The 26,661-nt window shown below is 43.8% G+C and overlaps 3 protein-coding genes across 5 annotated transcripts; 1 reads left to right on the top strand and 2 right to left on the bottom strand.

Moving 5' to 3' along the window:
• Positions 1-60: 60 nt before the first annotated feature.
• LOC117641276 lies at positions 61-8,559 on the bottom strand. Of its 3 annotated transcripts, none has more exons than XM_034378450.1 (10): positions 8,307-8,559; positions 7,870-8,076; positions 7,398-7,775; positions 7,127-7,327; positions 6,927-7,061; positions 6,631-6,846; positions 6,354-6,548; positions 6,111-6,269; positions 5,806-6,021; positions 61-5,715 (listed from the first exon to the last, which is right to left on the bottom strand). In XM_034378450.1, exons 1-10 carry the CDS (start codon positions 8,433-8,435, stop codon positions 5,506-5,508), a joined length of 2,046 nt encoding a protein of 681 aa, XP_034234341.1. In that variant the 5' UTR covers positions 8,436-8,559; the 3' UTR covers positions 61-5,505. The 3 variants fall into 3 exon arrangements, with proteins under 3 accessions (XP_034234341.1, XP_034234342.1, XP_034234344.1); XM_034378451.1 differs by having other exon boundaries at positions 6,927-7,043; XM_034378453.1 differs by having other exon boundaries at positions 6,927-7,031.
• Positions 8,560-8,617: 58 nt separating this feature from the next.
• Positions 8,618-11,209, top strand: LOC117641278 (meiosis-specific nuclear structural protein 1-like). Its single transcript, XM_034378455.1, has 9 exons — positions 8,618-8,958; positions 9,030-9,197; positions 9,340-9,446; positions 9,526-9,649; positions 9,737-9,966; positions 10,053-10,296; positions 10,369-10,572; positions 10,654-10,838; positions 10,917-11,209. Exons 1-9 carry the CDS (start codon positions 8,956-8,958, stop codon positions 11,083-11,085), a joined length of 1,434 nt encoding a protein of 477 aa, XP_034234346.1. The 5' UTR covers positions 8,618-8,955; the 3' UTR covers positions 11,086-11,209.
• An 81-nt stretch (positions 11,210-11,290) lies between these two features.
• On the bottom strand, positions 11,291-17,444 carry LOC117641281 (CD9 antigen). Its single transcript, XM_034378464.1, has 5 exons — positions 17,295-17,444; positions 16,462-16,656; positions 16,215-16,388; positions 15,901-16,122; positions 11,291-15,820 (listed from the first exon to the last, which is right to left on the bottom strand). The coding sequence occupies exons 1-5, from the start codon at positions 17,358-17,360 to the stop codon at positions 15,668-15,670; spliced, it is 810 nt and encodes a 269-aa protein (XP_034234355.1). The 5' UTR covers positions 17,361-17,444; the 3' UTR covers positions 11,291-15,667.
• Between the last annotated feature and the right edge of the window lie 9,217 nt (positions 17,445-26,661).

Below are 26,661 nucleotides of genomic sequence, written 5' to 3'. Positions count from 1 at the left end.
AGGATTTAAAACCCTGGAACTAAGGAGTATAATAAAGAAAGACCAGAAAAAGCATATCAATAACTTTCTCAAAGATTTTATTTTTAAGTCGTTATTAATACATAATTTAACTTGTAAGCATTAAAAGACACTGCCATTGGAGAATAAAGTCAAGATAAGTTTAACAAATAAAAGAGTAACAGAATTAAGGACACAACAGTGTTTGCCAATGAAAAAAGAAAGGAGAAGGGGACATTTTGAACACTGAATTTCCTAACAAAACAAAAAACAATCCATCCAACAGAGAATCTATGAAGCTGAAGAACAAGTAGTCCCATTGAAATACTGACTCAATGGGGTATGTTTGATCAAAATGTTAACAAACATGTGTACAAAGAAAAAACAACTTTTAATCTTTAGACAAACATACATAATAAAAACAAACGCAAGAAACATCTTTATGAAACTAATATGCAATTTGATAGAATTGAGCTAGAACCAAAAATTGCCAAGTAAAGTGTTTTAAATTTATAGTTCTTCAATCCTTTAACATTCAACAATATAAACTAAAGCAAGAGATGAAAACAAAAAAGTAATGCAAATAATAATATTAATAATAATGTTTACAGTTGAGCATCTATGTCTCATATTCCTACAAAAAATATCAACTGAAGCATCACAATAACAAATGCTACATGAATGCAACCAAAAGTAAGAAAGGAAAAAAAATGTGCCTTGCTTACGGAAACATTCCACTAAACTTCTAAAGTAATTCTCATTGTGTGAAGTCAAGGTTTTTCTGGGAGTTTCAGACGATTAATGCTAATTGTTATTACTAACACTTCCACAGTACTTTTCATTACAGCACAAATACAACTACAACGTGTCAGGGAACATTTTCCCTTTAAGCTTCTTACACCTACCAAACACAGGAAAGGTAAAAGTTTCATCATCTAGGACACATCTTCCTGTGGCATCATCCGACACAACAGACTAAGATAACAGAAAACAGACATCAGGTAAATGAGATGTCAGGAATACTACATTAATGTATATTCATAAGACTAAATAGTTTTAGTACACTGCTTGCAAGAGAAAAATAAGATCTCACGCATTCAGGGTCCCACTGTTGTCCAAGCAAACAATGGTCTAGGAGGACACAGATATAACAAGATACCAAACAGGAATAAACAAAGCACTCAAAAAGCATAGGTAGAAATCAGAAACTGACCTAAATTTTTGCTGAGCAGTATGTGCAAACTTTGCAGTGGACTAAAAAACATTTAATGAACACACACTCTTAGAAATTAGATATTACAGAGGATTCCAATATATCTTGAAATGGATGCAAACCAGGGCCAGAACCTTAAAGACTAGGATATCATCATGGATAAAGATAGCCATTACGTAAAACAATCACTCAACAGAAAAATGTCATAAAATAATGAATCAGTTCAATTATTTAAATTTTTCCTCTCATTTTACTAGAGGTACAAAGTTTAAAATCTTTTAAGAACCAACAACTTGGGGGGGGGGGGGGGAATTAAGGAAATGATCACCTCTCTATAAGATTTGTTTTTAAATGGCAACAAATACTTAGTGAGCAGTCTTTCATTAACAAGACAGCAGTTTCATAAAACAGTCATTAAATTAACTCAGAGCACAGACTTAGCAAGCATCAATTGGAAGCCACATAATATATTTTGATACTTGAAGAAAAGAGGAAGTGCAGAAACAAGAGAGGATGACCTTCATGCACCACAGTAAATAAGAGATCTAATTTCACAACTCACTTGCACACAACCACATTAAATAACCATTTTCTAGTAAATTTTTGTGCTTAACATACAGTGAAAATAATACTTTTGAGAGAACATGCAAACAGAAACATTTAGAGGTTACACAAATATAGAAGTTCTTGAAGGACAAGAACTAGGAGAGAAAAGCCTCAGCATTGCTTTTACAGGGAATTGCGGTAAGTTGGCCCAAAGTGCGAGGGTCAATGAAGGATCCCTAGACAAGTATATTTCAAATTGGGTCTTCAAGGCTGGCTGCCTACCCACCAGGCCTAACACTTTAACACTCTTATAGGTGGGGTATTTGCAACTATTGGTCCCAATGTGAAAAATGCTTGAAAAGACTCCGAAACCCCTTTCACTGTCCCTCTTATTTCGGTCTAACGAAATCACCCAATACATGAGTTGATAAAAAATGATATGAATTATGATTACAAAAAGTGTCAAGGACATTATTGTCATAATATTAAGGGTGACCAAGCTGTTGGTTTAAACTACAGAAACTCAACTGTACAAACAATTGCATTTTTGTTGACAAAAAGTTGTCAATGCAGTCACAAATGCATACAATCTATTTTCTTTGCTACCATAAAAAAGAGAACAATAGAAGGACTTTTTTCATTACAAGCTAATTATCCGTTCCCCCTCTTTTTTTTGTGTCATTGCAAAAAATGACTTTTTTTTCCTTTCTCAGGTTTATTTTACTATGATAAAGTGGTTGACAACTAAAACACCAGTTACAGGAGTCATAAAATTGGCAAAGCAGAGGGTGATAGCAATCCAACTTCAATTTACCTATCAATACAAGCGTATGTTAAGGAGATAAATTCACAGACTAAGTCAAAAATACTGTCAATTTGTGAAAACTTTGGCACTGTTCTTAAGCTAATGAGAGAAATAACAATGTTAAAAATAGGCCTGGAACATACACATTCAAATTCAAAACTTTGAGCAAAGGAGGGTCCTCCAAAATATGAAAATCCACATTTCTTCTTTTGCACAAAGAATTATGTGGTAAAATTTACAATTTACATGTACTGATCCCATAGATAAAAAATGAAACAAAATCAACAACAAAACTAACATTCCTTTAATTGTTAAAACCTAAATAGAATGATAATGTTTCAAATATCTATCTTTGTTTAAGCAGCACATGCCATGTGATGAACAACTCATGACTAGTGTAAAAAAATATTACTTTGTACTAGTGGAAACAACATTCAAGTTCCAGTTCTTAAGAGAGCTAAAGAACATGAATACAAAACTAAAAATAAATAAATTGAACAGCCATGAAAATACAACTAATCATTAGAAATTGAATGAAATTTACTGTTACCGACTCGAACTTAACTTCTTGAGCAGGGGGGGCACAAACACAGAACAAGAATACAGCTGCAAGATTACACTCCTGCTAGATTGTTATCGTATGGAATGTGTTAGAAATGCTGTGTGTGTGTGTGTGTTGCTTCCCCTTCAAAATTCCCAAATAAGTATCATGTTTTAAAACTAGGCATTGTCAAAAATTTGTAAAAAAAACCAAAAAAAACAGAAGTTGAAGAATTTAGCTCTCTCTACATACACATTGACTAAGCTTTCATTGTTACTTTGATTTCTACATTGTATAAATTTTTGACAAGGCATACGATTTAGTATTCATCCTAAGTTATACATTATTATAGAATCCCATAAGTTATTCTTTGAGGCAGGGATTGTATTCATAATTAATACAAATGTTGAAGCAAGCATAACAAGCTAAACCATTTTCACTAATGAACATAATGCAACGAAGATAGGATTAAGACTAGAAAACAACAAAATGTGATATTACCTTGCATTACCATGAAAACTTACACATGAATCACAAAATTACCTCAGACAATTGCTTGGTTCTAAGAATTAACAATAACATGAAAACAACCCCAATGTTTCCTTTGTACCCCTCTTACTCTGTTAAAGCAAAACACCCACAAAGCATTCCAGTTCTTTAGGTCAGTCCTCAAACTATTATATGCAATCATCATGCTTTTCAAAGTTGAAATAGATCATAATATAAAAACCTAACACATGATAGGAGCACATTAATTATCAAAAATTGAGAAAAATACAACATTGCAAATGGGTGCTGATTTGGCAGATACACTTTTGACAAGATTGATATGAAACACAGCTCAATATAATAAGTAGGAAGAAGGACAATAATAACTATACAGTGGCCAAAATATTCTTAATTTAGATAGCATACTTTTTTGGCATACTTAAGTATCACAGAAATTACAAAGAAAATTGTGCAATTAGTGAAAAAAACTTTGATACTAAGATAACCTTGATCGACCAAAACCAAGCAGGACACAGACAAATAATGTGTGCATCCCTTAAGCCAGAAGAAAGTGATAGTGCCTGACTGTAGGAATAACTGTTGGGCACTCAAAGGCAGCAGATGCATGCGTTTTTCTTCAACCAATAGGAAGGAAAATGCCTTACAGGACAAAACATTGAGGACACTATCAATTTCTGGTACATCAAATACTGCTGAAGACTGAATTGCCTAAAAAAACACACCCTGTAAATAATGTATATATCTCACATCAAACATTATTGGGAAGGCTACAGCATTACGTGAAAGAGTATACACTCTGACAATCATTATTATTATTATTATAAAGAGAGAGAAGAAACCTTACTCTCAGACCAGAATAAAACCACACATAAACAAAGTAGAAGTGGATTTTTTTTTGTTTTCTTTTTTTATATGTTTACAATTTTAAGTTCTAAGATACAAAACTGTCAATAGAAACAATTTTAAAAACAACAGGAGGGGAAGAAATGAGTACTTGTCCCTCGACCCTACAGGGCATGAAACCAAAATTCAATTTACAAACAAATCACGCAAGAAAAACCTGAGCACTACAAAAAATATTCCAGGATGCAACACATTCAATTTGGCTTAAATGATAATTTAGATCCAAAACATTATCACTGAGCACATCAATATATAGACTACAAAGTTGCTACTGGAGCAGGCACATGTTTCTTTCTTTTTTTTCAAAACAAAAAAAAAAAAAAAAGAACAGAACAATGGTAACAGTTATGACTACTTCAATTGCCCTTCCTCAAAGCTTTACTTAGATTTGACAGCAAAAGTACCCTATAGTTGAAATTAGTCTCTGGATCTCAGTTACTTCGCTAATAATAGATCAACATTGAAAAATGGAATTTGGTATGACCAAAATCCAGCCTTGTTACTATAATCATCGAACACTGTATTGTGAAGCACAATAACAGTGCCAATCTCATTTACCTAAAATAGTATTTATATAAGGTACGCTTTAAAATGAAAATCGCTCCAACAAAGTAACACCAACAGCCTTATATCTGATCAAACAAATTCTTAAACGTTTAAGAATTACAGTCTTTGTAAACACAATAACATAAACAAAGGAATGTTTAAAGTAATACAGGAATAAGTTTTGCAATGTCAAAGTGGTAATCATGTGGTTAATCTTTTAGTTTCTCCTTTTTCTTTCTTAAGCTTCTAGCTGGCTGTATTCAACAATCTGACAACATATTGTAAAAGTACAAATGTATTCCATTCAGAGTAAGATCACATTTCATGGCTGAAAAACTTGGGAATGTTAAGCTATCTGCACATAGTGTATCAATCAATCACATTGCACATCAGAAATACTAAAATTCTCAATACTGGACCAATGTTAGCAGTTGCATTCATAAATTAGTTGGAGTTCTCGGCTGATATGCTGTCATGGCTACTTCCAGATGTTGACTCACAAACAGTACATTTTGACTTACCTCCTTCTTCATCTGAGTTTAAATTTTTAGTGTCATAATTGTTGTTATTTGTCTCATTCATTGTCAGAGGCACATGATCTTCATTTTCAGAGGGAATAGAGAGTTTGTCATCATCAAAGATAACTTCTCGATTCTAGAGTGGGCAAAAAGAAAAAAAACATTACATCAACCGAACAAAATAGAGAGTTTCATTGATAGAGCAAGAACATTGAAGTTAAATTACCAAAAACTGCATGGGGTCCAATTGGTAGTAGCTTGGCTCAACAACCGATACATGTGAAGAATCATTTGAAGATTCCTTCCCTTTCTCTGACAAGCTTTTGGAAGACTCAGGCTCAATGGGGGAAGGACATAAAGTTTCATCAGACTTAGCATTTGCTTGTTTATTTTCTTCAGGTTGAGGATGCATTTCCATACCATTCTCCATACTTTTCTTCACCTTTGGTGACGTGTCAAAGCAACTCATATTAGGGTAGGTTGAGAAAAGTTCTCTCCTGATCTAATGCCAAAATGAATAACATAACAAACCTTGGTATCATTGGAGGCGTCAAATGTTGAATTGATGGTGCAGTCGTCCTTCATAAGTCCAGAGGAGCCGCCCTCCACATAGCAGGAAAATTGAAGAGATTTGAAGTCCTTTTCTGTCTCTTTGTAATCACTGCTGTTGTTGGAGAGATTGGCACATTCCTATAATTAAGAAATTTTTAGGCATGTTGAACTATCTTATGCAGACAAGTAAGCAGGCACTAGGCCAAGAAAAAAAGCTCTTACAATAATGCTGGTAGCAAGTTTGAGATCATTATACAATTTCCGAATGGTCATTTCTTGACGTCCAATTATGGCTTTCAATTCTTTTTCTCGGCCAGACACCACTCTAACATTTGGAGGTCTCCCAAAGAGGAAAGTTTTAGAGGGATCTCCTGCAGCAAACCACCCAGGTGATTCAAGATCTCTTGTTACATACATCTGCAACAGAGCGGAAAAGAGACTACGATTGAACTAGAACTGTTTTTCACAATGTAGTTGCTCAAAGGCTTATTTTACAAACCATTGTGTTGTCAACATTTACAACTTTGGTCTTATACTGGGCAATGGTAGACAACATTCGGCTGTTTAAGAAGGAAAGAGCATTTTTGGACTCTGTCCGAGCTATTTCAGCAACTGCTTTGAGCTTGGCCTGAGCTGCATAACTGAGTTGTAGTTCATGCTGCAATTGATCAACAGTTGTGTTCAAATCACGAATTTGTTCATGGGCTTGGTCCAACTGCAAAAAAACAAATAATGTGAGAGTCAAGGCTGTCATTACCATAACTTTAACATATTATGAGAATATCAACAACATACATCATGCTGCTTTATTTGTTGCTGGTAGTAGTAGTCAGATGGGACGTGACACTTTGGGCATTGCTTTGGTATGGCACCTCTCTTAGTGTCTTTTCGGCCTGGAAACTGTGACATTTGCTGTGTAAAAACCGCAATCTTTAAAAAATTGAAATAAATTTTTTAAAAAATGATGTGTACTAATGAAAAGGTGTGGCTTTTACCGTGATTGAAGAATGCTTTGGTTGATAATGCCAAGTACTGCCAGGCATCCACTTGGGGGAAAGGGCTACATCTTGGGGTGGACCAATACATCGATTTTTAGAGTAAGTTTGGTGACTCATAGGAGTTGAATCTGGAGCATTTTGGTATTCCCTGTAGCCACCATCTCTTGTTTTGACCAAAGGACGACCCTTTCTTGGTTTCTGTAAATGACTGAGTCAGACTCAAGAACCCAAGACAAACAATACAACAACTTCATGACTCAAAACTTACATTATATGGCTCCGGTAAGATCCTTGAGTTCTGATAAGATGGTTCATCAGAGCTAAATCTACACTCAGATGATTCTATAGGCATAACATAACAAGGATTGGTGGCTTCGTCTAAACATCCATAGCCTACATTGGGAGATACAGTGACTTCTTGGTTAGCTTTGGCTTGATTGTTCACAAAATAGCATGTATTGTAAGCATATTCAGCTTCTGACACGTGCTGACGAAGATTCTCAAAAATAGCAGTTGGACTGTTTTCTTCATGCCATTCTGAATCATTTTCTTCGCACATCTTACTCTCTTTCCACCCAGCAGAACTTTCAGGTGAGTTACTTGTGACTTCTTCAACAAACTGAAAGAAATCACTCATTCCTAAAACCTAGAAAAAAGATCAGGAGTTTTTGAATGCAATCAGTATTTTTCTTTCTCAAAAAGCCAATATTTGGGTATTTTTTTAAGTTCAATTGTCGTACCTCATGATATTGATTCACATACAAAAACTGGTAATCTCTGTTCAAAGAAGCCATTACATGGGGGCGCTGACAAATAAATTGAATACATCTATCAAGAGATTGCTCTTCAAACGGTGCTGGGATGGGACGTTCAAAGCCCACAAACTCGCGCAATTGTTTCCAGCCACGAGGATAGATTCCAACATAGTCACGGGTAGATGTCTTAGTCTGCAGAAAGTTAAAGACTTTTATTGTAGACGAGCAAATACAAAAGCATGGGGACAAAACTAACTAGAAACACTTAATAGGCAAGGGTGTTTTTTTTTTGTTTTTTTAAATTGATCTGAAGTAATTATCAATAGAACCATAGAATAGAAACATTCGAGAAGACAGATAGAACAAGCGAAGAAGAAAACTATTACGAGCCTCGAAAGGAATAAACTATCGAAAATACAAACCTTTGGGGACAGGACGTACAAGACAGAAATCTTGTTTTGAAACTTATAGCGAGGTCTCACATTTCTGAAGATAACCTCGTTAGTTGGTTTGGGAGTTTTGTCATTACGATTGTCAGTACAGGAAAGCATTCTTTACACTTTGAAGAAAAAATATCACATTTTGTGAAGAGAAGCAACTTAAACTTCAAATCTCAGACGCAGAACCTGCAGAAAACCCTCACTCACACACCACCACAGATCTCTCATTCTTCCTCACGTCTTCTTTCGTTGCTAGGCAACCTGAAGCAAACCGCATTTATTCAAATGTCAGCTACATCTGCGTCCGGTGTGTTTCGATCAGCTTACATTATTAAAGCTGTTACCAAATTGAAACAGTTTAGGAAAAAAGATGTTTCGATAACATTCATTTAAGCCTTTTATGCTGATTCTGGATTCAAATTTTGTCGCGTGTCCGACGTGCTCACGAGCACGGTGCCTGGAGCAAGTGTCAGGCAGCGGTAGCAGGTGCCGAATGAGTGTATGTTGACGTTTTTTCGTGATGGCATCATGCAAGACAACAACACCATCTCCAGCATATATTCAGCATACATATAAATCAGTGGCGTGAACATTTACCGCGACTTCGTAACGTGAAGCAGAATCTATCAAAATGGTATGTTTAGGTATCAGGTGTGCCTTATTATCACTTAAAACAAGTTAATGTTTTTGCCTTTTTCCTATTAGCTAGTTAACGAAGAGGAAAACCAACTACAGGATCTAAAGAAAAAACAATATGCTGATCTACGTGAACAGTTGTTGGAAGATATTCTTCGCAAAGGAAACGACTCACGCCTCTCAAGGCGATTGCAGTTAGAAAAGCATCAAGAAAAGCTTGAGACATCTATTTTTCAGGTGAAAAATTTTCAGATGCTATTGTGTTTTCTCCGTTTATATGGTCAACTTTGTTCCGCATTAAACACATATTTAGAAAATGTTAAATCAGGTCATTGCACCATAACTCTAGTTTCATTGTTTTAGTTATTTTTTATTCTAGGAAAGAGAAAGAAAAGATAAACAAGCAGAGAAAAGGGTATTTGAGCAACAGAATAAATTCTGTGAAAAATTCAATGCTGATGAAGTGATACGTAGGGAAAAGATGAAGTAAGGAATGTGCTGATATTTTCAGTATTGTTTCATGTTTGCCTACCAATGAATTAATGAATAATCCATTCAACATCAGACAGCAACTAAGACTTGGGACCCAAGAAATACGGGATCTTGAGTCACAACTACGTGCCTGTTACGTTGGAAAAGGTGTTCATGCCCAGATGAAGGAGAAACAGTTACAACACATTAGAGAAGAGGTTTGAGGAAAAGAAAATTAAGCAGTTATATTTTAAATACAGGTCTATCTGCTCTTCTGCTACACAATTTAAATATGTCCTTTTTAGCTCAGGGAGAAGGCTCATCTCGAGGCGCAAATGGTTTCATGGAAAGAGCAGGAAGATGAAGATCGGAAACTGAAAGAGGAGAGTCTTCGTGAAAAATATGCTTTACGTTTAGCACAGCAGGATCAAATTGTCCAAAACCAACAACGCAAAATTGAAGCATATCGAACATTTGTACAAGAAAAGTTAATGCTGGATGCTGCTGTCCAACAGATCATCGAAGAAGACCGCAGGTAACTGAAAATGGTAGATTTTTCTGAATTTCAACCATCAAAGAGTAAGACTCCTCACTTTGGCTCTTTGTTTTTCCCCTGCAAAGAAACTCTGTTGCTCAAATGCTTCGCCAAAAAGCTTGTCAGAAGGATATTGAGAGTTTCATAGCTGCACGAGAAGAGTGGAAAGAAAGGCAAAAACTTATGCAAGAAGAAGAAAATGCTCGCATTAAAGCATTTGTTGAAATGCAGACTCAAAGAGAACTCAAACTTCAACAAGAGATTCAGAGAAAATGGGAGGCTCAAGCTCAGATAAATGATTATCTTGCCAGGAAACTTTATGAAGAACAGGTGAACGTCTTAACAGGGCATGCTCATTTATTTGTTCAAAATGCGTGTCAGCTACACATTTCTTTGTAACAGATGCGAGACATGGAGAAACAACAAGTGTTTCAAGAATTGGCTGAAGAAGAATTACGAGAAGCTCAAGAAGCTCGAATTCGCCAAGAATTACATGTTGCCATTCAAAAGCGAATTGATTTGCGTTTAGCCATGGCCCACCAACAGAAAGAAAGAGTATTGCAGCTTCAGCGGGAAGCTCAGAGGGAGCAGCAAATGCGTCAAGAGGTGAGATGTAAATAAAGGAAACACACAATGTAACACTAGGAGTACAGTCATTAATAAAAATATTATCATCACCACCATCAGTTGATGGAGCAAAGAGCAATACAAGACCGTCTTGAGCAACTTACTGCTGAACGTCGACGAATTAAAGTTCAAGAACATAGACAAGCTGTTGAACGTCTTCTGAAGGAGAGGAGAGTGCGCCGCAATCTTGAACTTGAACAGATCATGCGAGACCATGAGGCCCAGTTGGAGGAAGAAAAAGCCAGGTATTGTTTAGCTTCATGTATTATTTCTATCTTTGTATTATACATGTAATGAATCATGACATACTCTTTCTAAACCAGGGAGAAAATGATTGAGGAAGAGCGAATAAATATTCTTCAGCAACATGCTCAAAATTTACTTGGATTTATGCCAAGAGGTCTCCTTAAAGAAGCAGATGTCGATAAGCTAGGAACTAACTTTAAAACATCCCTTCAGACCCATGCATTAGAGGCAGATCCATGTGCATGATTACTATGGCTCATTCCCAAACCTTGGTTTAAAACAGTTGCACTTTATCCAACTTGAACGACTGTTTCATCCTCACAATTGGATGTCTAATTTATGATGACCAAATAACACACAACTTAATGCATTTTCTTCAGTTGTTGTCTTTTTCTTTTTTTAATTCTTGTCTTAAATTTAAATGGCATTTTAAGGAATGGAGCAACACAAATTTTGGTGTTAAACAGACTTTATTCAGCAGGCTATGTTAAGTACATGTAAAAAGGTTGACAAACCACCGACACGAGAGATTCAATTCTTTCACCTGAAATGTAAAAGGTATGCACTGAAACTGAATGAAAATTTCTAAATTGGTAAGGATAAAACAAAGAGAGAAATGTACTAAAAGAAATTTTGCTATGTTGTAAGAAGAATGATTCAACACTAAGTTAGTTATCCAGAAAGACAAAACCCTAACATACTTGCTTAGGAGTACTGCTCTACACTGTAGTTTTTATCATGCTATCATTACAAGAAATTCAATGTACTTTTTTTTCCTTTTCAGTTTTTTTTTTTAAGTTTTTGGTTTGTTTTTTTAAGTTTCATAGATATTCATCTTGTTCTTGGCAGCAAATTGAATGGAAGAGCATCATCATGACAATATAATATAATAGACATGACTTGCAAGATCAACAACCATCTCAGTCTATTGCTGTAACACAAACAGTCTCTTCCAATGAGCATTCCAACATCCAATCCCGTGAGTATTACATGAAGAGATTCATTTTTATGGACAGAATGTGCTGAGTTGATGAAGTCCAGTCTATTTTCTGTAATCTAGTTCCAACATTCAATAGACAGAAAACACTAATTTTTTGCCACTTGCTGAGATTTGGACACTTCTTTCCAGAGACCACAAAACAATAAAATGGTTGGGTCAATCTTTATCTCTATTCATCTAGATTGGAAAACAAAACTCTCTTCCTCAGTACTATCTGGAAGTGAGCTCTGGGCGGGGCTAGCGGGTGCGGCAGCAGGCTCCACTCGTCTCTCTCTCTCCCGGGTGGGTTATAGACAAGAACCATCACTAGTCCGAACATGTGGTGCGACACCCATTAGCCGGTACAAAACTCAACTCCAGTACAATCAACCAATTTCAACAGAGGGAGCGCTCTCCCCAAAAATAATAAATAAAAATAGTAAGCTACTGCTGAGTACATCTGAATACAGAGTTTCTGAACACAAATCAACAAGAGAAGAGAATACAATGAACATGAAATACTTCTTACCTAAATTTCACCATGTAACATGCAAACAAGTGGACCTTGTGCGCAAATAGAAGGTAATACAGTAGCCCATCAAAATCCAGTGTGAAATTTCCTTTGAAATGCAAACAAGTGGCTTCATTCCCAATGTTAATTGATAACACAAATATCTTGCAAGAAATCACAATCATGGTAATACAATAGAAAATAAAAGGAATCAGATCCATGAAGGTTAACATACGTCAGTCAAATGACGAGTTAGATAGGTACAGAGTTGTGCACTTGACAAGATAATTTTTCATAAATGCTGTACATCAGCTTTATGAATAAAGTGAATGAGCTCACAAACTAAGATGGTAATGAATACTGAAAACAAGAGCAAAGTCGTATGGTTACTCTCCAAACAATAACCCAATAGCAAGAAGATGTAATAAAACCATACAAAATAGAATACACAAAGTAGAAAGGCAATATGAATGTTAGTTGGTTAAGGTACAGCACAAAATTAAGATGCCAAAATTAAATAAAAGTTGTTGGCGCCAATTCAATGATTATGACCTGAGCATGTTTTTGATGGGGCGATTTTGAGTTTGTTCGCTAAGAACATTTTAAGCTTCTCCAAGAACTGAAACACCAAATATCACATACAATATACATAAAAGAACAATAGAAATTATGGCTGATGAAAAAAAAATCATCAAAACTTGCATCTTCACTAGCAACAACGAAAAGTACAAAACCTTGGCAAGAGTAGTTTAAGGGAGATGAGAGCACACTGAAGACAGCAGGTAGCTTAATTACTGAGCAGCAAATATACAAAAAATCTAATTCAAGGGAACAGAAGGACATAAATTGGCAAACTGGCACACCAAAACCTGAAGAGGTCTGAACCTAAGAAACCATATTTAATCTATGGTAAATTCTATGAAAATATATGCTTATGCATGTCATCTAAATATATTGTGCAAACCCTAGAGGCACATTTACAAATAATGTATGTTAATACATGGCACACACAGATAGTCAAGAGTGTTTAGGAATTCGGGTAAACACCAATCAGTGGCGTAACAGTTGTAAAGCTATTTATCTCATCCGCTATTTGGATTGAAAGTAGTAAACAAAACTGAGACAGCACCAAGCTGAAAAGCATGGTAAATTCTTCAAGGGGTTCTGGTAAGTTCGAACAGCCCTTAGAGAACAACTTTTAGCATGTGCGACAATCTCACAATTGTACAATCATAACTGATAGACATTCAATTTACAATATAAATATAATTCTCTCAGATAAAACCCAGAATGGAGTAAAAATAAATAATATTCCAATGTACAGCTTTGGATTATGTGCTTAAGACTAGTTTTCAAACTAACAATACAACTGTATAAACATTTACAGTAATATCCTAAAGCTATGGCAAATTCAATTGTACAATATTCTCAAAGAGCATTCACCATTTGGCCAAAGCAAGACAGCTTTGATACATACCGGTAGATTTAAATTATCTATTGAACTATGAGGGATGTCTTCTTAACACTTTGAGGGCTGGTTTCTCTTGAAATTTATATCCCCAGTCATCTCCCATCACATCAACTCCCATAAATCGCAAGTTTTCATTATCTTGCAAAAGCCAAATGATAAATGGACAAGTAATTACATGGATACTTGTAACCAATTTAGATTGCAGAGAGGCAAATACAAATTTGTAAAATTTCCTCAAAGTAAGGTGTTTGGAAAATCAGAGGCCAACATAGTTCTTTTCCAAATGAAGAAAATATGATTAAAATGAATGAGGACAAAATTATAAATACTTATTGTAAAATCATCTAAATAGTTACACAATAAACTCTATGACTTAAACTCCATAATAGATAACAAATTCTACTACACAGAGATTACAAGAGGTTACAAGATTAAAGTGTGACACACTGTACATACAAGAGTTTTCTTTGGAAACATCAATGGGCACTAGCAAAGTAGGTGGAATCAATGGACCACAAACTTGAACAGCTCAGCATGCCACTACTTATCAGGCATTTTGAAGTAACCTGAAATGCACTTAAAACAAATTTTAAAAAAATGTTTTAAAAAAAAAAACAATAGAAGGAAAGGGGGAACAACGCATACAAGTTTGAGAAAATGCATTTGGAGACTAGTGTAGTTACAAAGTGTAAATTTGTACACAAATAAAGGAAATTTTAAAAAGGGTCTGAGTACAGGAACCACAACAGTGATTCTAAATAAAAATGCTTTCATCGTCAGGAAAAAAAATATGAGTATAAAACTACACTTCTAACCCTAATGCTTGTACTTGTTTCAACACATGTGCAGTTCAAAACACTTAGTTTCCACAGTTAACAGTATACAACCCATTAACAACGTAATCCTAATTTTACTCTCCACCAGTCTACTTCATTTAATGGCTATGTGTAGACACAATGGTAAAGGACCAAAATTGGAAATACAAAATGTTATTAACTGGATCAACAGTAGTTTCAAGTTTGCCAGAAAGCTGCACTTAGTGAGTGAAATCTTAGTATTAGTAAATTATAAACAAAAATATCAGTTCCTGTCTTCATTTAAGAAGTATAATGGCACAGCAACAGTCTGTAGTGGTGAAAATATCTTGTGCTCTAATACCGTCTCAACTCATTTCTTAAAGCATGCACAACAAAGATTGAGTTAGGCTTCAGATAAGAATTATTTCTTAAAAGCTTTGGAAATAGGACGTAACTTAGCCACAAATTCTACACAGATGAACTATCAACTCAGTATTTCAACTGTGAGGTAACAAATTAAAGAAGAAGTCCTTTGAATGTTAGTGCCACTGGTTACTCTACTAAATAAAACAGTTATTTTCACTACACACTACAATAAACTAGTATATTAGATAAACATTGAAACAGGACAAAAAAATGTCCTTAAAAGAATCAAATTTACAATGGTGTATGGTAAAATGCATTGAAAACTTTCAACTGGGCAAAAGTAAACAGTACTTGCCCAACTCCACACGGCCAACGCATCAAACAGAACCCACTGAACCAAATTTTTCTTTCACAAATCATCAGATCCTAAATCCACTCAGTACATTCTACTCCAGGACATTCAGATAGGAAATCAAAATAAATATATAATCACACAATGATAGCTGTCATGTGTAGGACCCAAAAGCTGGTAAGATAGAGTTAAAAAAATTGAACAAAAACAATAATAATAACTAGAAAGTAAAAAGTTTTCACCACAGCAATGGAGAACATGGCACTGCTTTCAGTTATCAACAAGTCCAGCAATCGGTCCAGATAAATTATTTCCACTTTACTGGCTGAGGAACCATTTTGAAAGTAGCAACTTATGACTTGTAACGGTCCACAGAACGCACAGCACAGCAAAGAACAAGTGAGAAGATAAGCCCAAAGATTTCAAGAACAGCAATGGTAATCAACAGAGCCCATGCAATGACCATATGATCACTCAAAACTTCTTTCAACTTGTCAATGCATCCCTGAAACAAAATGAAAATTATCATTTTATTTATCTTATAAGGGAAGAACTGGGAGAGTCTCATATCTTAAGGATTCTTACTTCTTTATACATGACAACTGGAATCTTTGCTGAGAGGCCAATCCGAGACGCATCATCACAGATTTGACGACTGTCAGGTGTGTTACAGCAAGACAGAGGCAATCTGTAAAATTGTGGGGATGAAGAAAGTGCAAGATCCATTCCACTTCCACTCTTCTTATTAGCCTGGTTGAACCGTGCACTGCTCCAGTCCCTTGGACCATTGGCACCACAACACTTGAGCTGCAACATGAAGTGAAACCCATCAGTCTCAGCTGAACACAAAAAAGCAAAACATTTTTTAGATATATAGCAACAATGGGGTTTATACTAACATGTTTCTGAATGGTATCAAAGGTCTTGGTGCGATAATCAATTGTGCCATAATCAATTTCAACAGTTTGTTTGACATGGTCCTGCAGCATGTTCTCCAGTTCATTTCGGTTTGTGTACACCCAACAACCAGCTGCGACTTCAACAACCAGAATCACGAGCAAGAAAGAAAAGAACTGAAAAATAAAAATTAATGTGAGAAATTGAGACTTTCCAATCATGTTACCTCGTTCACCAAACATTTCTTACCGTGACAAGCATACATGGAGATTCTCTCAAGGCTCCACAACAGCCGAGGAAACCAACTATAAACATTAATGCCCCAGCAGCTATCATAATATATAAGCCAGTGTGGAAGTTGGTATCATCCTGGACTACTTGGAGGTACATTGTAGAGTCTGTCAGAATCCATATTCCCACGCCTACAACAGCAATGCCAGCCACCTAAAGGCAAAAATAGCTCTTTGAAGTACAAAAATTAAAAGACAGTGCAAGCAGATTTGACCCACATTATGAATCACAGACTACAGTGAGAGAAAAATTGTATGGTATATTGTTGCTGAGTGTTACATTTTTACAATTGAGTAAACTGTGTGAAGCCACTGTTCTGATAGAGAAATCCATTGAAAAATTAAAGGTAGCCATGGCCATAACAAACGCACACACCATAAACACTACCAATCATTTAAGGCAAAGAGGATAGACTTGAACATGTCAAGAGTAGAATCGTTTCAAGTAGGTGTGAAAATGATTCAATTTGAAGCAGACCGGCATGTTCACCAAAACAATAAAAAGTGTGTTCAGACAATGTTTGAACTAGGAGTGAAGACAGAGAAAACAGTGTGAAGTTCACGTTGATGCTGGTTACGTGAGATTGAATTAAAAGATGTCAATCAGACAGTTAAAAGTGCGCGCAAACATCGGGAGTGCGAGTTAAACATACTAATAACCAAGTAATTGCTGCAATATGATGCAGTCTCGTCTGCCTATCCTCCTACGCAAAAGTCTGGTCCACTACACTACACACCAAGGCAACAGAGGACCACGTATCGGAAATTCGTCAATGGAAGGCAAACACTTACGAAAAATATGAAGTTGATGATGACCACCAAGTACTTCAAAATCGCATAGCACCCGGACAACGCCATTTCTGTGAAAATATCGTCCGTATTTTTCCTTAGATCGTCTTTTTCAACGCCCTGTTTGGCTCGCTGGCTGGCCTCCTATGGGTGCGTTCCACTTTATGGAAGCACTGCAAGCAGCCCGACATCCCCTTTCCTCACCCCCTTTACTATGTCACTCCGCCCGATACGTTGATAGAACCTGCTCAGTTTCTAATGGGTACAAAAAAATTTCTAAAAAAAAATAACTTTTGGGTTCCGACGAGTTATAGTCACCAATCTTTTTCAAAAGCGTGAATAAGACAAGTGACCAGCTAAGAAAGCCCGACAGCTGTGTGACCCGAAAGGAGGGTCCGCCGCCCGACGGGAGAAGGAAGGGATGGACACGCGAGCTTTCCTCAAGGTCACAGCTGGCAAGGGCCGAATCTGAATTAGGGCATGCTCGTCGAGTGACGCGAACGTCCAATAAAGGAAAAGAGAATTTCGAATTAAATCGGGGAGAGCTGTTGGGAAGAAATAAATCGTGGTCACCCCCTATTCACCACAGGGAAAGCACCCCCCCCCCTCCCCCTGTGTTCGGTCCAGTAAGAAATTAATATCGATCACCGCGTACTCACGTACTGACCTTATTACATAGGAGCGTACTTGATCTCATGCAAATGGGTGCATCCTGCCTGTGCGAGGCGCTAGCGTTATCACGAAACGATTGCATTCTCCGACTGTCTCCGAGAATATACTGTGAAAAAAGTGTCTCCCTGCTATTTTGTCCTTCGTTTATGTTTTTATTCTTCAGAAAAAAAAAATCGTGGGTCACCCAAAGAAGCAAAATTATTCCTGAGATCGCCCTGTCCCTTCACTCGTAGTAAACCCTTTTAAGGAGCGAGGGGATAGGGCAATGGAAAGGGGACAAAAGGGGGGGGGGGGTGGCTTCTGCGGGCTGATTCAGAGCAGTGCTTGTAGTCGTTCAGTCCCTCTCGCATTCGCGAGGGAGTCCCAAGAGTGTACGAGGGAAGGTACGACGAAGCACTCTTCGGCATAAGACTACTTTCTTGCACCTCGCTAACAGCCAGAGGCAGAGCCCTCCCTACATTACCTCTCTGGGATGTAGGTCTCCATTAAGACCCTTCAAGGGCGGCTAGGCAAGCCGACTTCGTACAAAGCCTTTTTTCTGCACGGTGCGACGTGCAACACGCGGAGCCTCGACATCAGTCATCTCTACCGCCATGCTCCGGGGTCCGGAGCGGTCCGGAGTCCGAGCAGTCCGAGCCGGGGGCACGCGGCACCGCGCGGCACGCGCCAGCGCCAGACGCCATCCTCGCTTCCCCGCCGCCGCCACCAAGCCGCCACCAAACCGCCACCAAGCACCGCCACCGCCGTGCTGGCGAGCGGTTCAGGAGAGTCGTTTCGTCGCTCTGTCTCTCTCGCACTCAGGCTCTTCGTAAGGGTGCGAGAGAGACGGTGCGACAACCCGATCTTCTGAACCGCTCTCGTCTGGTCGTGCTGGTCGTGCTGGTCGTGCTGGCCGTGCTGGCGTGGGTGGACGGGCCGGCCGGCAGGTGTCGCGAGGTGTCGCGGTGGGTGGCGGGTCGCTTTCAGTGGCGTAACAGGACTGGCAACCAGCAGGGCGCAGCTAGGCGCGGCCAACCAAAGCATCTCCGGATCCACTTTGCTGCACCAAATAATTGACCTGCTCGGCGATAATGCCGAACGTGGTCCTGGCTCCGCCTGGCTCTGTCTACACTCTAAATGTAGGGTGTCCAGAAACTGGGCGCCTTTGTCGCCTGCTCCACTTTTTAGGGTGCCAAATGTCGCCCAGTTTCTGGGCACCTTTGTCGCCTAGTCTCGGGGTGGGCAAACCATTAGGGAACCTGCCTTCACCCATGGCTCAGCAGCGACTAAGGTGCCAAAGGTGCCCAGACTCTGGGCACCTTAGTCGCCCAGGAACTAGACATCTGTGCATGCTCTACCATGGGAGAGGGCCGGTTACTGCATGATTAGTCCACCCCGAGACTGGGCGACAAAGGTGCCCAGAAACTGGGCGACATTTGGCACCCTAAAAAGTGGGGCAGGCGACAAAGGCGGCCAGTTTCTGGGCACCCCATATTTAGAGTGTAGGAGTGCCCCTCCTCACATAGCCGCACTGACGGCACGGCGGCTACACTAGGCCGCACCATGATGTGACGCTTCCCATGTTGTCCAACGTGTTTGGCGCGCATTGGACCTCGTCCTCGTCGCGGCCCCGTGAGGCTCCACGCCCACAGAGTCCCTGCATGGCACGCTGTGGGGCCGCCGGTTCTCCTCCATTGTAAAATTGGCGCGAGAGATGAGCTCCGACAAAACAAGAAGGCGTCCCCCAGTGAGTGGGAAGCTTGTCCCACCGTGTGCCATCTTCTTCGGGCAGCTACTGACCACTTTTGGAGGGCGAGGTGGTTGGGTGATGGGCCGCATGTGGAAAGCCACTGTGGAAATTCATCCGCGAAACCTAACTGTGCACTGCATTTCCTCTGGTGGCGTGCGCGGTGCGCGGTGTGCGCGGATGCGGTTCGATAGGCCGCACCCTCCATCAACACCTCGCACCTCGCCAACACACTCCCGGGGCGCGAGGCGCGAGGCGCGAGCATAAATTATAGGAACTGGAACGTCCACCTATTCTGCATCCCGTGAGGCATCGCGGGCAGGAGTTGGAAGCTAGGAAAACTGGAAAATACCTTACGCAGACCACAGAAAAAGCACCACAATACTATTTTTAAAAAATAATTGGGAGGCTTATTTTCTAGAGAGGTGCGAATTGTTCGAAATTGAATTGAATTCGATTTGACCACGAACCAGAAATGTGAAATTTACAAATCGAAGCCATGGTTCGAAAACAAAAGAATAATGTCTTATTCGATTCCTTTTTGAATCGAATTATCAAATTGGCAAAATGGATTAGATTCGAGATAAGAAAATACCGCTTCACACACCACTCGGGTTTTCTCTGCAAGGGGACTGGGATGAACAGAGCGCGATGAAAATAGGAGCGGTGTAACATGCGGCTGCGGCAGTGTATCAGCTCGGTTTCCCCACCGCTAAAGGTCTGCGAGAGGCCTAACAGCGATGATGATGTTGTAGCAGCGTAGCAGCAGCTGAGCGCCCGCCGGGTAGGCAGCCCATCGGACACACACGCCGCCCGCCGGGTAGGCAGCCCATCGGACACTCAAGCCACCCGTCGGGTAGGCAGCCCATCGGACACACAAGCAGCCCGCGGCAGTGCGGCAGTCTATTGCCATTGACGGCTGGACCACGATCGTCTGCCGATCGGCCAGGTCCCATCCAACACGCTAGCGCCCGCTGGAGAGGCAGCCGATCAAACCTGTCGCTGCAGGGCGGCAGTGTCAAGGCACCGGACGGACAGTCTTGGACAGACAGACTCAAACAATCCGACGGAAATTCGTGGCCGAGTGAGTGTGCATGACGTGCGTCTAAGTGGTGGGCAGGCAATCAACATCACAGGCCCTCTAGTTCACCGGCCGAGCAGTCCGCGCAACGTGTGCTGTTGGTTTGTTTTACGATGCGAAATAGGGATTGGCGCGGGCACGAGGCAAAGTGCAGTGAGCTGGGCCGCGCACGCCGCGCACGCCGCGAACGCGGTCTCGCGGTGTCCCGTTGTCCTCACGGCGGTTCACATGGCGCTGCCTCGCGCCGTGCCGTGCCGTGTCCCGTCGTCGGTCAAGGGCGGCGGGGACTCCGGAGGCGCGCCGGGCGGAGAGGCGGAGATGGCCGCCAGAATGGACGGCCTAGGCACGGCAGGGCACGGCAGGGCACGGCAGGACCAGGGCGACGTTGACAATGCGTGGTCAGGGCAGCCCGGTGCAGACGTTTTATAATTTGGGAATGGAACCGCAAGCGCCGGCGGCCCGGCGGCAAGGGTATGGGAACCGCGGGGGACACCTGTCGGCCAGGCCAGTATGGGAACCGCAGGTGACAGAGGGCGTTACTCACTCAGCCTCGCGGCGGCGATACTTTTTCTTGACCGCGAGGTGAAAACCAGGGCCATCCCTCCCTCCCCTCTCCTCTCCTACCGGCTGCCGCGCCGTCAACAGATCAAGCCGCCCCGCCTCGCCGCGCGCTCACGTGGACACAAGAAGATCAGACTGCAGCTTGCGGACGGCTGATGGCGGCTCATGCCGCAGTCGATAGAGAAAGGCCTGGTTGGCCGCGTTGGCTGGATAGGCTGGATGAGCCGGGTCACGTCCACCGCCCCGTGCCGTGGGGCTGGTGGCGGCCCCGCCCCGCCCCGCCCCGCCCCGCGCCAGCCCCATTCCGAGAGTCTTTCTCGCCTCTGTCTCTCTCGCACCCGGGCCAATGTGTGCGGGAGAGACAGAGCGACGAAAACGACTGTCGGAGTGAGGCACCGCTGCTTGCCGCGCGTTCGACGCCGAAACGGATGGAAACGAACGGCGGCAACGAGGCATGCATCGCGGCATCGTGTCGATGAAGTAATCGCGGCCAACAAGCGAGCCGGCTGGCGGAAAGGGGGGGACAATTACCGCATGAGTTACCGCGGCCCGAGCTTCGGCCGTCTCGGTCCGAGTCTCGGTCGGGGTGCCGCGACGAATCGCATCGATTAAGGCAAACCGGGAGCCGCGCCGCCGCGCCGCGGTCCAGCTATGATAAGGCCCCAGACGGGGCAGCGCCGCCCAGCGCACAGCCCGTCCCAGCCTGTCTCGCTCTGTCTCTCTCGCACTGGTGGGGCGTCCCGCAAGGGTGCGAGGGGAACAGAACGACAGGCAGTGCTCGGAATCAGCCTGCAGCCGCGAGGCTGGCCGGCCTGGCCATTCGACGAAAGGCGACGGCGGCCTCTGCGACGTCTGCCGTCGGCGACAACCGCCTCACAGTCTCACAGTCCGCGACCGCCCAAAAGAGTCCAAGATTCTATCGAACCGCTCCGGCGGCTGGCCGGACTTTGGCGGCCCGAAACGCGAACCTGAGGGGGGCCGTGGGAAAAGCCGCATCGCGCATCACACGCAGATTACCGGCTCAGCTGGAAAGGTTGATAGCGGGGGGCGCGGAGGTGCAAACGCGGACTGCACTCGCGCTGTCTCTCTCGCGCCCCGGCGGAACGCCCCACGAGCGCGAGAGCGACGAGACCACTGATCAGCCTACCAGGCCGAAGTCTTTCCGGCCAGTACGAGGTACGGGCACCTTGGCGACAATGGGTGGCTGGGCGGCGTGGCCGAGGGCGTGGCGCGGCTGGGGCCGAAAACTCCCTTTCAAAGCCCGGCACCGCCCGGCAAGCGGCAAGCACCACAAGAGCCATAAGCGCCACGCCTGCTGATTGGTCGACGCCGGCCTGCGGAGCCCGCCTGTGGGGAAGCTAGCACGCCGTCCAGCACGCCGTCCAGCACGCCGTCCAGCACGCCGTCCAGCACGCCGTCCAGCACGCCGTCCAGCACGCCGTCCAGCACGCCGTCCAGCACGCCGTGCCGACCATGCCCCGGCCATGCCCCGGCGGACGGCCCGCCGGCCGCTTCATAGTCCATGCCCATTGGAGGCGCAGGCACAGGCCGCACCGGGCCGGCGTGTAGCCGGCGTGTCGACACATGACGGACCGACGATTGACGGCCCCGCGGCCACCCCGGCCAGCGTCCCATCCGCGCGCATCCCCCCCCCCCACCTCCACCCCGCTGGTGCCCCGCAGTGCCCCGCGGGCACAGAGCAGACATCAGATTTGGCGCGGTGGGGCCTCTGAATGACTAAGCCCCGCCACCACACTGTAAGCCGTGGAAACAACGTAAACAAATAAACGCTACTGCTTCGCAGTATTGTTAATCATCGCACTCGCGAATCACTACTCTGATCAAGCTGCCATGTCGGAAAGTGTCCCACGGGCTCGTTTCTTTGCTATTGTAAGTGGTGTTTGTGTGTGTGTGCACTGTAAAAAATTATTGTAAATTTACGAAATTTTTTTTTACAAATTCTCTGTAAAGTAACAATAACATTTCGTTATTTTATGAAATTATTCGAGAGGCCGTTTTATGAATTATTCATCCAGAAATCTTCCTAATTTTATGAAATTGTTCGTGAACACCGCCTTAGAAGTGGTACGAACAAAATACATCTCAAACGTGACTAAAATACTACAACAATGTCACAAAAATATGAAAAGTTTCCTAAAATTACAACAAATGCTTGGGTAATTCCGTTGCACAAATCGCTTGTAAGATTACGAGATATGGTGATGCCTTCATCATTTTACAAGATGTTTCATAAAACAAAACAAAAACGCTGAAATAAGTTAATCTCCATTTAATCAGCGTGACAAGGTAGAACAAAAGCGGTCCACGTCATTTTGAGCGTGTAAAAAGTTTGTAATTTTACAAATTACTGCGTGAAGAATAATTCATAAATCGTTAAGAAACAAAAAGACGTTGTAAATTTACAGATAATTTGTGCAACGAAATTACCCATAAATTGTTTGTAAATTTACGAACTAATTTTTTACAGTGTGTGGGGGGGGGATGTGCGTGCGCGCGTGCGTTTGCGCCCGCGGAAGAGAGACAGTCATATACGCATCAAGAGAGAAAGAGTAATTGACGGCGTGTGTGTGGTGAGAGAGACGGCGGGCTGGAGGCCTGGAGGTCGCCCCTGGCCAGGCCAGCCTCAGGCCAGCCTCCTGCCGGTGGCCTACTTATCATGCGCGGCAGCATATCTTGAGAAACATCGGCCGGGCCTTACCGCCCGGCCCCGCCCGGCCCCGCCTGGCCCCACCCCACCCCACCCCGCCCCGCCCAGCCCGGAGCTGCATCAGCTCATTTAGCGATAGCTCGCGCTTGTCTTAACCTTAGGATTAAATTACAGTGTCATGCCATCCGTGAAGACAGGGGCGCGAGGTGGTTTGGCTGAGGGCGTGGACTGGCGTGGACCCACCGGGGCAAAGTCAGGCAAAGTCACACCCAGGTCCAGCCGTTTAAAGGGAGGCGAGCAGAAACTAACACATTTTTTTTGCAGAGTGTCTCCGGCCCCGAAACGGGATCAGACTCGATTCCGGCCTCTGCTCAGTCTCTTGCCTCCTGGAACTGCATCGCCCCAGGACACCTTGCAGCGCGCGCGCCTGTGTGGTGTGTGTGTGTGTGTGTGTGTGTGTGTGGTGTGTGTGAGTGTGTGTGTGTGTGCGCGCGCGCGCGCGCGAGTGCGTGTGTGTGTCTGTGTGAGTGATGACATCCCACATCCTCGTGCCCGTTGCTCCGTTCCTCCGTTCCTTCCCGTCCCACCCGCTCGCTCGCTCGCGTCCAAGTTTCGATGCTGGCCGTCACGTAACAAGGGCCTGCAATAATTGCGGGATTAAGGCACGTACCCGCAGCGGCGCGGCGCCGCCAGGTCGCCGCCGTCGTGCTGCCGGCCGGGCATCGCGAGGCATCGCCAGGCATCGCGCCCTAGTCGCGGACGCGCAGACGCGCAGACACTACGGCGGGTGGCCGCCCCGCCCCGCCACCCCACGCCTCGTGCCCCACTCTGCTGCCAAAACTTGGGCCGCCGCGCCGCGCTACGCAGCGCTACGCCGTGGCCTTCCCCCTCCCCTCGCTGTGCAATGTACGCGAGTACTCATTCATAATTCCTTCACCATTGACCCGCGATTGCGTCCACCTGCCCGCAGCAGACTGATTCCGAGAGTCTTTTTCGTCACCCCGTCTCTCTCGCACTCATGGGACGTCCCGTATAGGTGCGAGAGAGACGGTGCGATGAAAAGGACTCTCCGATTTCAGTCTGCAGGTTCGTCTCTTGATTAGGCCGTCTCGTCTGGCGGCGGTGGAGTGGCAGAGTGGCGGCATGGTGGCGGGGCTCGCGACCGACGCTCTGTCTGCCGTCTGATTCCGAGCACTGCTTTCGTCGCTCTGTCTCTGTCGCACTCATGGGGCGGTCCGTAGGGGTGCGAGAGAGACAGAGCGACGAAGCAGTGTTCGGAATCAGACGGCTGGCCGCGCCGACACGGTGCCTCTCGGGCCCGCCAGGGCGCGCGAACAGCGTAGGCGTGGACCCTCTCACCCCTGTGACCCGTCCGCGCCACTTGGAGCGCCTGGGCGATAGGCAGTGCCGTCACACTGGTGTGCGTCGCAGGCGGGAGCGCTGCCTACCTCGCAGGGGCTCCGCGGCAGAGCGAACCCCTGGGCGGTAGGCAGTCCCGTCGCACTGGTGTGCGTCGCAGGCGGGAGCGCTGCCTACCTCGCAGGGGCCCTCCTCGCCCGACCGCTCCTCCAGTCGTCCACCCAGCCGTCGTCGGCCCGTCCGCCTATCCGCCTGTCCGCCCCGCCCGCCGTCCGCCGCATCGTTACGGGCCCGAATGGCAAAGACCGGCTGTATTTTTCTGTTGCGTGGGCTAACGTCATCTTTAAACACGTTGCACGCCGGCCACGCCGGCCGACACGACACCGCCGCCGTTCGCGCCTCGCGAATGTACTCTCCTTGCAGTGCCCCAACGACGTGTTGGCCATCACGTCTGTGGTGTCGCCCGACACACTGGCCGACGGACGGACGGACAGACAGATAGGCACCCGGAGATTTGCTGCCTTTGAACATAATGACGACTCGTTCGTCCATCTCCCGGATCGCACGAGCCAAGGGGCGGAGCCGGAGAAGGAGCGGGGCGGGGCGAGGCGAGGCGGGTCCATTGCACCATAGAGGACCCACCGCACCACAGTCTACTCGTGATCCAGCGAGAAGTGAGAAACTCGCAAGTGAGAGTGTGTGTGTTAGTGTCTGTCTGTCTGTCTGTCTGTCTGTCTGTCTGTCTGTCTGTCTGTCTGTCTGTCTGTCTGTCTGTCTGTCTGTCTGTCTGTCTGTCTGTCTGTCTGTCTCTCTGTCTGTCTGTCTGTCTGTCCGTCCCTCTCTGCGTGTAATTAACCCTAAACGCCTTCACTGGCCAGTAAGGGCGTCATACCGGCCGACCTTCATTTCAGCAATTTTCGGGGGCCACTCAAAACGTTTTTAAACGCTGACTCAGATTCGTGTCCCCCAACTTTGGGCGGCTCGTCTTGACACCCTACCAGTCGATTTAGCGAAGCGGGGGAAAATTCTTTGTCTTGCCTTGTTGAACCGATGAAAAATTCTGAAGTGGGCGCATTTATCGGGACGAGTACTCCACAAGGGTCTACACCCCGCCGGGACGTGCTAACGATCTCAAAGTAAGAAACACGCCGGCGGCCGAAAGGGTGACGTGCTCCCATCAGCGCCTCCAGGTTCCAGGTTCCAGCAGGTTCCAGCAGGTTCCAGGTTTACACGCGCTTTGCGCCATCACGTGTCTGACTTAAGTGAGCCTTAAGTGAGCCTCGTAGGCGGGCAAGGCGGGATT

The sequence above is a fragment of the Thrips palmi genome, unplaced genomic scaffold (genome assembly GCF_012932325.1).
Source record: "Thrips palmi isolate BJ-2018 unplaced genomic scaffold, TpBJ-2018v1 HiC_scaffold_15, whole genome shotgun sequence".
NCBI lineage: Eukaryota > Metazoa > Arthropoda > Insecta > Thysanoptera > Thripidae > Thrips > Thrips palmi.
Note: the sequence above shows the minus strand (reverse complement) of the source record. Positions and strands in the feature narration are given on the sequence as shown.

Excerpts from the sequence above, each read along its gene's own strand:
- LOC117641276 (XM_034378450.1), bottom strand. The coding sequence starts at position 8,435 with ATGCTTTCCTGTACTGACAATCGTAATGACAAAACTCCCAAACCAACT. Across the intron at positions 7,062-7,126 it reads CAAAGCATTCTTCAATCACG|ATTGCGGTTTTTACACAGCA; the intron begins GTAAAAGCCACA and ends AATTTTTTAAAG. Across the intron at positions 6,022-6,110 it reads ACGCCTCCAATGATACCAAG|GTGAAGAAAAGTATGGAGAA; the intron begins GTTTGTTATGTT and ends ACGTCACCAAAG.
- LOC117641278 (XM_034378455.1), top strand. Across the intron at positions 10,297-10,368 it reads GGAAACTTTATGAAGAACAG|ATGCGAGACATGGAGAAACA; the intron begins GTGAACGTCTTA and ends TCTTTGTAACAG. Across the intron at positions 10,839-10,916 it reads TTGGAGGAAGAAAAAGCCAG|GGAGAAAATGATTGAGGAAG; the intron begins GTATTGTTTAGC and ends TTTCTAAACCAG.
- LOC117641281 (XM_034378464.1), bottom strand. The coding sequence starts at position 17,360 with ATGGCGTTGTCCGGGTGCTATGCGATTTTGAAGTACTTGGTGGTCATC. Across the intron at positions 16,389-16,461 it reads CTCCATGTATGCTTGTCACG|TTCTTTTCTTTCTTGCTCGT; the intron begins GTAAGAAATGTT and ends TTTATTTTTCAG. Across the intron at positions 15,821-15,900 it reads CAGTTGTCATGTATAAAGAA|GGATGCATTGACAAGTTGAA; the intron begins GTAAGAATCCTT and ends ATTTTGTTTCAG.